At 29.9% G+C, this 12,500-nt stretch overlaps 1 protein-coding gene across 13 annotated transcripts in view; it reads right to left on the bottom strand.

Moving 5' to 3' along the window:
• The window catches only part of LOC124425514, an 88,068-nt gene that overhangs the window by 11,164 nt on the left and 64,404 nt on the right, over positions 1 to 12,500 (bottom strand). For 11 of the 13 annotated variants that reach the window (XM_046965942.1, XM_046965943.1, XM_046965946.1 and 8 more), the window contains 3 exons: positions 12,015 to 12,245; positions 6,157 to 7,050; positions 3,553 to 3,633 (listed from right to left, as the gene is read on the bottom strand). In XM_046965942.1, coding sequence (XP_046821898.1) covers positions 3,553 to 3,633; positions 6,157 to 7,050; positions 12,015 to 12,245 — 1,206 coding nt within the window. The remainder of the gene's footprint in view (positions 1 to 3,552; positions 3,634 to 6,156; positions 7,051 to 12,014; positions 12,246 to 12,500) is intronic. The other 2 variants (XM_046965945.1, XM_046965951.1) reach the window with 2 other exon arrangements.

The raw sequence follows: 12,500 nt of genomic DNA, 5'->3' as shown, positions 1-12,500 counted from the left end.
AGATGGAATCGTCTTCTACTAAGATATACTGCTATTTCCCATCAACTCCGTTTACTTGATGCGATACATTAAATTAATTTCGATCGATCGATCGATGCAACAAATTCACTGGATGATTTAGAATTCGTTCTATCTTATATCTGAAAATCCATAAGATGAATAAATCGTTATCTTAGCTCGCGCGAAAGAGAGAGAGAGAGAGAAAGAGAGAGAGAAGGAGACTAGTATGAGATGATCGTCGTTGAACGTGTGTATATATATATATATATATATATATCGGAGATTTTAAGAAATCGTTTGATTGTACATATGAGAATATGTAAAAGACACGTAAATCAATGAAAATCTTTGAGATATATTAAAACTGTCGAAAAATGATGACAATTATCGTATAAATAAATATTTTATTTCTTTTTTTTTTTACTTCCTTTTTCTTCTTTCAGAAAAATAAATAATTTCAGAAAAGAGGGCACATATCGAAGATCAAATTTTATATCTATTATCGTCTTATGCGGATCTTTATTTTTTATCAGAGAATAAAAATATTAGTACAATGTGAACCGACGTAAATGTCTCGAGAAAATTTTCTTTCATTTTACGAAAGAACGAATATAAATAGTTTAATCAAAGTAATTTTCTCTCTTACGATGGAAATCATTTACCTTAGTGTAATCTATCTCTCGTTTCTCTCTCTCTCTCTCTCTCTCTCTCTCTCTCTTTCTCTCTATTTCTCTCTATTTCTCTCTCTATTTTTCCTTCTCTCTTTCTTTTTCTCTTAAATAAGAAATTCATCGAGCTGGTCATTACATCTTTCGATATCCTACTCTCTGCCCGAAGGAATCAGGATTTTAATTCCAAGAGGATTAGCGTTCTCTCTACTCTCGACGAAATTGACTTGTCACGGTTTTTATCGAAACTCCATTTTACCGAAATTGCACGAATCCATTAAAAAAGATCCTCTAAACAAGTCCTTTACGCATTTTCCTTTTAATATTGAGAAATTAATCTATTTGAAAACAAAAAGAAAAAAAAATAGTAATAATTAAAAATCAATTGATATATATTCTTTTAGCTATAAGAACGAATTGTTCAGAACTTAAAAAACTTTTCTGATTGGACGAAAAATAAATGATAAATTTATGTTTTGAAAAAAAAAAAAAAGATATATTTCAATAAATCGAATTATAACGTGAAAAATGTTCAAATCGTCATAATTATAATTGAATTCAATTAACATCGATATAAGAGAAAATGATCAATTTATGTTTCCTTTTAAAAGAAGTAATATTTTAATAAATCGAATTATAATGCGAAAAATGTTCAAACCGTTATAATCATAATTGAAATCAATTGATATATATTGAATTGTTCAACGATCAATTGACTTTTCATGCTTGAATTAGTTTATTACTCTTAGCAATGTCCCATAGAATTTGCATTTAATATTAGTAAACGAACGTTCGTTTTGTTGAACATGACATCGACGACTAATTACTTGGATAGCGTGAACATCACTTGGATAATTCGCACACGATTGAAGCACGTTTGTCCGATTCGACGTCGAACAGGGCAATTCCTATAAGTGGAATAATAATAATAATAATAATCTCTATCGTATCGGATGATAATATTGAATGCAAGAATGTGTTAGCGTAAATGAATGAATAAATTATTAGGACTGATAACGTTAATTTTGACGTTTAATCATAATGTATATTTTTGTTTTGTTTTGTCTTTTTTTTTTTTTTTATTTTTTATTTTGTTTTGTTTGTTATCGAATCAGAAAGAAAACAATATTACAATGTTTTATCGTTAATATCGTGTATTTTGATTTGGTCCATTGTTTGCTCTTGCGATAAAACGTTTATCTATCAATGAACTTATCGATTGGATGTTATAAAACGAAGTTTGATTCATGAGTACTTTATCCTTTTGATTAATCGAATGAGATTTAGAAGGATTGTGGGAATGTAGGATTTGAAAAAGAGCCCATGAGTTATATATACATCTATAGAATATATCGGCCAAATGACATATCGTCATTTGGGATTATACTTATTCAAAATTCTACCTTTGTCACGTGCAAAATTCTACACAAGTCGAATTATCGAAAAGTTAATTTATATTGTATTAACAAAATTGACGTATTATCAATTGATATAATACAAATAATATCGTTGCATTAGTGAGGAAGTCGTTAAAATTTAATTTTAATTTATTTAGTCATAGGTCAGTAAGTAGAATATTTTTCCCCCCCCCCCCTGTATATTATTCAAATTAGTTTCCACGAAGTTTTTAAATTTGTTTTATGTCTGTTTTCCATTAGAAACCCGTTTGTGATGAGGTTGAAGGGGGAAAGAAAGAAAAAGAAAAAAAAAAAAAAAAGAAAAGAAACAAAAAAGGAAAAAAAAAAGAAATAAATAAAAACGAAAGAAAAAAAGGAAAAAATGAGAAATATAAGAACAATGCAGACTCGACAAGAATTTATTTACTTTTTTTGTTTCTTTTATTATGTAAACACGATTGAATTATATTCTTGTTTCCCTAAATTCTGAGGAATAATGGAAATACTTGGAACAATCGATTAACACCGCACGTATTTCCTTGTGGGTAATTAAGTGGAACATCGAAATAGAATTGTCTAATCGCGTGTTTAGTGGTAATAGCCAAACAAAGATTAATTAACTCTACCCTTGTCTTCTCCTACCACAAATACCACGAACATTGTCCAACCATATCGTTTGATTTTTTACGTTCATCTTGTTAAATAAAACGAACAACTTCCCGTCGCAATTATTTATTACAATCGTGAAATTTTTCCTATAATCGTATTATACTTTTTCCATTTTCTACCTTTTTTTTTCCTTTTTGTTTTCTTTTTGTTTTGTTTTTTCCCCCCCCCCCCATTTATGCATAAATTTCAGTCGAACTTCAAGCTCGTATACAATTGTTATCAATTCTTACCTGTCCTTTGCCTTAATAAATTGCACAAATAAATTTCATTCATACATTCTCTCTCGTCATTCGAATATCATTCTTACTATCATAACTTCATTGATTCATTCTGATACTTATCGTACGCATAAATACGAAAGAAATTTAGAAATATTAATGTATTATTATAAAATCATTTTTTAATTAAATACTAGACAGACATATAAATTAATAGTCATGATGTTATGAAAATATTATAAATTAATTATTTAATAAATTTCATTATACATACATATACATATACGTATACATATATATAAATAAATAAATAAATAAATAAATAAATAAATAAATATATATATATATATTTATATATGTGTATGTGTATTAATATACATACATATAAAGGTACATAATGATTTTCATATTGTATTATTATATAATAATTGTTAATAATTATATCAGATTATATTTTGAATATCTTTCGCATTTATCGTGAACGAATTCGTATATTTTCTCTCGCTCGTACTTTCACACCCTTCGTTCTTTTTCTCTTTCTTTCTTTCTTTCTTTCTTTCATTCTTTCAATCATTTTTGTTCAAGGAACGATACAAATACCCTCCGTTATGCTTGAACTGCAGAAGTCGGGACAGTCGGCCGCGACGAGCGAGGCTCCGGGGATTGCCGCCCGCTAGGACTCTGCCAACACAACAACAACAAAGCCGCTTTCACGATTCTAATTCCTAAGCAACTAATTCTCTAGAAACTAACTTAAGAGACAATGAAACCTCGAGGTTTTTGTCCCTTTATAAATGGGATCATTAAACCTATTGCATTGCCATAAACGCGAGCCTCGTGTCTCCTTTATATAGAGGGGGATATATAGGGGATATATAGGAGGGGAGACGGGGGGGGACTGTTCATACATTATGGATTTACAATCTATAATAATAAATTCATGCTAAAAATTATTTTTTTTTAGTCAACATGCATCCATAAAAAATGTGATATAACTTTAATGATTTCAGTAATTTTTATCTAATGACATATACACATATACACATACACACACACACACACACAGACATACACACATACACACATATATCTATATATTTATATGTGTAATTTATAAACTTTACTTACTAATTCATTGTTTATGTTCTATGAAAGAAACAAAAGAAAAATCAAGCAAATCTTTTTTAGTGACATCAAATTGTTTAGGATTTTATCAAATAATTCCTTTTTCGATTTACTTTTAACTTAAACGTTTTTTACTCACCTTTACCAATGAATCCCCTAAAGTCTATTCTTTTTCTTTTTTTTTTTGTTTCTTTTTTGCTTGTTTTTGATGACACTCTCTTTATCATTCCAATAAATTAAATTAGATATATATATTCATTTCCATTCTTCGATATCGTAAAAATGTAATATATCGAGGAAAATATTTAGATTCCGTTTCTTTGCAAAGTGCAGGTACTTGTATGGCATACATCTTATTCGTCACGTTCTTCGTAAAATCGAGCTCTCGCAAAAAGAAACTCGTTGAATGTTATCCCGTAAAAAGTAAATATATTCTCTGCGTGTAACATTTTTCACATGTCACTACGATGCCCTTCCGTTCGTCGTGAAATATTATCACCTACCACTTCTTATCACTATGGAGCATAGAATATTTTGCAGAAATAACTTTGACGACATTCAAGTCTTTTATTACGAGAGAGGAGCAAGGAGAGTTTCTCTATAAACTTTGCAACAATTCAAAGCTTTTTATTTTCGATCGATTTAAAACCGGTTTATATATGAATCGTTTGCGGGTCAAATTTATTAATTCGATTTTAAGAATTTTTAAAAAATTTTAATATTATATAAATTATATATATATATATATATATGTATAATATAAAGTGAGCCTAAAAATTATTAGATGATATTAAAAAACATTTAATCTTTTTCAAAACTTTTCGAATTAATTTCTTTTATCAGATTACAAGCATAAAATTACATAAAATTACAATTACTCGTGCCAATTTATGATCCACCCTTTATTTAAATATTATCTTTATATTATGCTTGTAAATTGTAAATCGAGCCAGCAGTTTACTTTTCATAATATTTTTAATTATAATTATTTACTTTGTCCATCATTTTTTTACTCGTTTTCCTTCATATTTCCGTCACTTTCTAGATAATCGTGAAATATCAAACGAACGTAACAAGAACGTAGATTTGTGAAGGAATAAAGAAAAAAAAAAAAAAAAAAAAGAAAAAAAAAAGATTCTATGTGTTATGATAAATTATGATCCGTCAACATGATATACATTTAAAAAGATGTTTTTCGTTTCAGGATAAAAACAATTTGCTCGTTGTTAAAATTTTGAAATAACGTTCGTTATGAAAATTTTTAATTATATTACGAAGCATGATGTACGATACTGTAATATATCTAACCGTATAAAAGATAATATATATTGATAATTATATTTGTTTGTTTTTCTTTTTTTTTTCTTTTTGTAAATTAGATTTTAAATATGACGAATTTTTTCAAATGGTTCGAAGGTAAAACAAATAATACGTAAAATTTTGTCAAAAGTTCACTTTTTATCGGAAAGAAAAAATAATCTTGGTAAAGATAATTTATCTAGATCGTAAATTTACTTAAATCAGAATCTAACGAGATGGATTAAGAATAAAAGAGAAAGAAATATAAAAAAGAATAAAAAGAAAAAAAAAAGATATTGCATATGTTGCAAAAGATCAAAGGGATAAGCCTTATAAAAAGCTTACATTAAAGAATAGGATTTAAAAACGACGTATTCTTTCAAATTCTTCGAAAGTAGAACGAATACTTTTCAAAAAAAAAAAAAAAAAAAAAAAAAAAAAAATAAAATCGTAAATCGGAATCCAACGAGGTGAATTAAAATAAAATAAAAGAAATATATATATATATAAAAAAAAAACAGGGTAGATATTGCGTTTGCAAGAGATTAAGGGATGATCCTAGACCCTATAAAAAGGTACTTTAAAGAAAAAAAGCCTTCACTCTCTCTCTCGCTCTCTCTCTTTCGCTCTCTCTCTCTCTCTCTCTCTCTCTCTCTTTCGCTCTCTCTCTTTTTCTCTTTCTCACTTGATCTCTTTCAACAAGGAAAGAAGACACGAGAGTCAGGAAGTGGAACGGAGAGAAGAAAAACGTATCGTCGAAGTAGATGATATGTCACTCACTCGGCGTTGGTCTCCGGTGTGGGTAGATCGCCAATTGTTGTCAGAGTTAGAGTAGACCAATAGAGAGATCCCAGGTATTTTCTGGTCAAGGTCGCATATTCACCCGGTCTGTATGGATAGACCCAATCACCTTGGAATCCTTCGGCTTCGCTTAGGAGATAGTAGAAACAACCGAACCAATGTGCGAGTATTAATAATATATGAATGAGATTGAGTACACGCCATAAATTTGGATAAACTGTACGTGACTCTACCATGTAATAATAATTATACACACGATAGATCTTGAGGAACCTTGGAAACCTTAACATTGGATTGCTACCGAGATTGACCTGTAATAGATCGAGCGGTAATAATGCTAATAGATCGAGTATAAAGCATTTAGATTTGAGATAATGTCCAGCTAATTTTTTGTTGTTGTAGACCATAAGTCCTTGCTCGAGATAACCTGTACGAAATTGTACGACAACGTCTAAGAAAAATACTAGATCTGTAAAGCCGTCGCAGGCAAGCCAAGCAGCCGGCGCCAATGCTTGTAATTCTGGTAAACTTTGTCTGACAATAAGTGTCCAAAGATTATAAAGGACACAGGATGAAAGTAACATTAGCCAATAGTAATAAAAATTTTCGTCAGGATTGACCACCGTTCTTGGTGCTTTTTGTGTCCTTCTAGGTCGTCTTCTTCGTCGTCCGCTCGAATCTTTTTCGTCAGTCGCGTCACCTTCACCTTCGCCGGTATCTACCGTCTCTTGACTCTCTGGTATTTGACGCGTTGAAAATCTCTTCAAAAAGGAATCTTCTCGTTTTAATGGCGGTTTCTTTTGGATCGTTGATATCGCGGATGATAGCTGTACCGTTGTTCGTAGTTTCATCCAACGTTGATTGCTTTTCGTTCTGCGAACAGAAAAAAAAAAATAACGACGGATCGCCGATCAAAAACTTTTAAACGGTCGACGATCGATCTAACTCGGATTAATGGGATTGACTAAAACTCTTGTCCAAGCTATTTTATATCAAAGATTTCTGTTTTTTCTTTTTTTTTTTTTTATCTTTCTTTTTCTCTATACGAAGTGAACTACGGAGAACAAACTCGATCTACTGCAGTGTTTTTCTAATTGCATATTCATCATTCGTTAATTTATTAAATCTTGACAAATGAAATTATATTTCTTTGACAATTTGAAAAACACTGAAAGATGTTTTTTTTTTTTTTTTTTTTTTAAAATAAAGCAACGAAATCTCTATCCGTGGGAAATAAATGTTGCGTCTTTTTTTTTTCACTTTCTAACACGAAATTTATTAACGATGTACTTAAACTTTACATGATACTATAAACGCGATTTAAGGTTTCTAAATCTTTGACCGCGAGAGGAACAAAGAGAGAGAGAAAAAAAAAAAAAAGAAATTGATGGATCGTAAAGGACACACACATATATCGTAAAAACGAAAGCTAAATCACGAGTGTTTTGAGACACGAAGCAATTTCACGTTCTATTGTCTTGAAAAGTCGTAAAACTTACAACAAACGAAGATATATCGTTGATACCTGTAATAAAATACTCGAGAACACGTCGGATCATATCGTAAATCTGTTCTGTTAGAGTTACCCATGTAAACGATAATTTTTATTGTAACTATAACTGCGATTTTTTTTTTTTTTTTTTTTTTTTTTTTTTTTTTTTTTTTTTTTTTTTTTTTTTTTTTTGAACAACAATTATTTACCCGTCGAAATATTATTTACGCCTCGTTAATTTGATTTTTATCAATACGCGATATTATTTGTAATTAAATTAAAAGGACGGCGCAAATAGGTTTTAATAAATTTTCAAGCATTTTCTCGGCCCATACTATTTTATAAGAGATAAAAGCTCGTGAAAGTTATGTTCAACGTAAGAACGCATGCATTTATTTAATAAAATGCGATCGAACGTGACGTTCAAAAATGCATAATCGCAATCCTTGTGCCTATATATGTATATATATTTTTTTTTTTTTTTTTTTTTATTATTATTAACTCATGTATACCATTTTTTTTTTTTTTTTTTTAAGAACAAGACAAGAAAACACGTCGTCACATACAACCTAACACACTGATGTGATATATCAGTAAATATTGTTGCATACAACAAAAGACAAGGTTCCTACGGTCTATCACCGTTAATATCAATACCTAAGAGGTACGTTCATGGAAAGAAACAAACAGCGTTTGCTTTTTCGAGACAAAATCGAGACAAAATCGGCGATTAATTCTAATTCTAAAATTGATGCAGAGTCAAGTCAGGTATTTTTTTTTTTTTTTTTTTTTTTTTTGATAGATATAAAGTAAGAAGAGAGTGAGCGAGAATCAAGTAAGTAGATAGTTTAGCCAGAGCATCAGATGGATAAGAGGCAAACAGACAGACAGACAGACAGACAGACAGACAGACGACAGACTGGCAGAGAGCGGATAGAGAGACAGACAAACAGACAGACAGACAGACAGACAGACAGATAAATAGGCAAACAGACAAAGATGGAAACATCGAGAATCCAAGTACGTTAGACAGAGATAGAACGTAACTAAAGATCTTTATCGAAGATGCTACTACTTTTGCATTCTTCAATTTTAACACACCCATGTAAAGTGTTTATTTTTGTTCGTGTTGTCGATGCTGTTGTTGTTTTTGTTGCCGTTGTTGTTGTTGTTGTTGTTATTGTTGTTGTTGTTGTTGTTGTTGTTGTTGTTGTTGTTGTTGTTGTTGTTGTTGTTGTTAGAATGAAATTTTTATAAGAGAAAATTTTTCGTAATTGATTTTTCGTAGATAATTCAAAAATTGCGGCTTTATATCTTTTTTTCCATGGTTAGATTTTTTTTTTGTATTAAAAGAAAAAAAAAAGGAAAGAAAAAAATGCTCGTTTTAAATTAAATAATGAAATTTTGTTAGGCGAAATCTTTTTACGTGTTATATAATAATTTTATATTATAAAAGTTAAATAAAATCGATCGTTTATCGATCATATATGTAATCCATCAAAGAGTATGATATAAAAGATCAGACCACGCGATAAAATAGAATTGTAGTGACGTGATTGTAGTTCGTTATTTTATGTTTTATTGACAAAATAAACGATAGGTTGTCGGATAAATTTAAAAATTGCAATAGAGAAGTTTCGTTCGAGTTTTAATGAACGAGTAATCGTATTTAAAGTGTACGTATGTTACGAGTAACAGGGTCGTAGCTTAGATTTTTATTTCAATACTTACTTTGATTGTATAATTCATTGAAAATTCATAAAATTATTAAATACACAGCTATGTCCGTTTTTGACACATCCATCGATCGTCTTGAAGAAAAAAAGAATATATGTATATCTTTCGATATCAACGATAATAAATAATCGTCATTTAATTTCATATCAATTGAAAATGAAAAAAAATGTATTATACAATATTAAGTGTTGTAAATAAATTTTCTTTTTCTTTTTCTTCTTTTTTTTTTTTTTTTTCTTTCCCACCCGACGATCAATGCGCGCGTCAATCTAATAATTTGGATGCATAAAACACAACGTAGGTAAGCGTTTTTAAATGCAAACTAGCAAACGTTCTCGTGAGTTTTTCGTTTATAATACGATAATATTATTTTTCTTTTCTTTTCTTCTTTTTTCTTTTCTTTCTTTTCTTTTCCTTTTTTTTTCTCCTTCTTTTTGTAATATTACACACATCGATCAGAACTGATCGATTAATTGCGAGAGAGAAAAGGAATGTTCTTTCGTTATGCGCGAAGTAAATTGAAAAAATAAAAGAGAGAGAGAGAGAGAGAGAGAGAGAAAGAAAAAAAAAAGGAAAAACAAATTCGAGAGAATGAATAGCTCACGATGCACTTTCATGACAAAAGAGTTAATGAATATTACTAAAAAGAAAAAGAAAAAAAAAGAAAACGAGGGATCATGCTCTCTCCTTGTAGAAATGGAATTACTATGCGAATTATTCTAACGTCAGTTAACAAATGGATGCAGAACGACAGTGGTCTATCAGTTCTATTCAACTTTTCTCCATTCGTATTATACGGCTTCGTATATTATTTCCCCCCCTTTTTTTTTTTTTTTTTTGTTTTAGACAAGTACTTCTTCATTTTCGATCTATTCGCTATGAGAGAAACGTGCGAGAAAGCTACGACCCTGTATGATGAAAGGTGTATATGTAGGAGATTATTTCATGAGCACTATGTGTAAAATATACTATACTCGGACCGTACAGTTATAGAATACAGATATTCTCAGTTCATTTCGTATCATAGAGATCGAGTATCGTCCGAGAGAAACACTCGCGCGAACGAATAACATCTAATAACGATGTCATACATGTTATATATTAAAATTAGTATAGTCCATTAATTTTCTCTCTTTCTTTTTTTTATTAATTGTTATTATTATTATTATTATTATTATTTTTTTTTTTCTTTTTTTTTTTTTTCATCATTATTATCTCTTTTTCTTCTAATTATTTTTTTCCTATTTAAGGATAAATATTGAAGATCGAGCTTCGAATTTATGAATATTGTTTTATTTCTATTATACTTATGGGGAGAATTAATGTAAGTCATATAAGTCTGAAGAAAAAGTATTCTCCATTGTTTTTTCATTTTTTCTTTCTTTCTTTCCTTTTTTTTTTTGTCTTTTTTTTATTCCTTCTTCTTCTTCTTCTTCTTCTTTCGTTAGTCGAATTTATGGTTGTATGAAAAACTGACTTTTCGATAACATAAATTTGATAAACTGCATTTTTTCCTTTTATTTCATACATCAGTTGATCAATTTGATCTCGTAAATCTCGAAGGAAAAAAAGAGAGAGAGAGAGAGAGAGAGAGAGAAAAGAAAGAAGAAAGAAAAGAAAAGAAACAAAGAATGACCATTTCCATTTAAGAACATTATTATTATTTCTCTATATTAAACTTTTGAACACTTCCCATAGAATAAAAGATAAAAGCAAAGAAAGCTCTTTAATCCTGTCAGAGAAAGTGATTGATTTTCATGAATCGTAGTATTAAGTTGGATACACGATACCTATCTCTATTCTCTAGATATCAAATAATAGATTACACGCTTGTCTATTTTGCCGCGAGTGCTTTTCCGAGAATAATGAGTTTATGTCACGATTAAGCATAGTTAGAAGATATATCGTATGTTATGTGTACCATTATAACGATAAGAATTTCAATGTACGGTTCGAGTTTCGTTTTTAAATAATAGGAATTGAATACAACTGTTCTAATTCGATATTTTATATTTTCTCTGTTTTTTTCTTTGTTTTTTTTTTTGTTTATATAAAAATTAATATTATTGAAAATTAATGATACTCAACAGAAATTATAGTAATTTATAATAATCAATGGCCAAGTAAAACTTTCATCTAGATTTTCATTATTTCATTTAAGATGAAATTGATAGAATTTTGAATAAGGGAAAAAAAAAAACAAAGGAAAAAACAAAAAAAAAAAAGAAAGAGAAAAGAAAAGAAAATCTCAATACACATAAAAGCGACGTAATACTTTAATTTTGACGTTCGTCATATATTCCTTTCTTTCCTTCTTCTTATACTCGCTGTACTATCAATTAATAAATTAATTTGATTTAATTTTGTCAAGAGAATGACGGAAGAAAAATAAGAAAGCAAGAAAAGAAAAAAAAAGGGAAACAAAAGAAAAGAAAAGAAAAGAAAGAAGAAAAAGGAAAGAAGAATGAATCAGTTGTTATCAATGCCGATTAAAGAGAATTTAAATAGCGAATAATGGTGTCGTCAATGATAAGTCGATAGATAAGAATGACGATAGATAGTGCCGATAGTAGAGGTTACCGTCCATATCGAGCAATGGCGGGAATACCTCTTTATTTTGCGAAGGGAAGAATATAGCGCCATGACGGCGCGTACGTTACTCCACTTTTGCGAACCCCTCGTACTACGAGGCCTTCTTGCAGCAGCTGGTATTTCCGTATCGAGGCCAGTGCTATCCAAAGATTCCGAGGTCGTCGAGGTACCACGAAGACTCGTTATCTCCTTCTCGAAGGATCCATGTTCGCTGATTGATGCATCTCTCTCGTAGAAGCCCAATGATCTGCGAAAGAAGACAAAACCCGGACGGGTTGCCCCTCTCTCTCTCTCTCTCTCTCTCTCTCTCTCACTCTCACGTATACAAACATACATACATATATACATACACGCATATACATATACACATAAATATATACATACACACAGATTCATATATTCTACCTCTCTCTTTCTCTCATCAACACACATAAACGTCGATGTTGTCCGTATGTATGCCTTCAATTGGGGTGCTGAGAAAGGAACGTAAACTGTTTAAACG

This window comes from Vespa crabro, chromosome 7, assembly GCF_910589235.1.
Source record: "Vespa crabro chromosome 7, iyVesCrab1.2, whole genome shotgun sequence".
Lineage (NCBI taxonomy): Eukaryota > Metazoa > Arthropoda > Insecta > Hymenoptera > Vespidae > Vespa > Vespa crabro.
The sequence above is the reverse complement of the archived record's forward strand: the minus strand, read 5'-3'. Positions and strand labels throughout refer to the sequence as shown.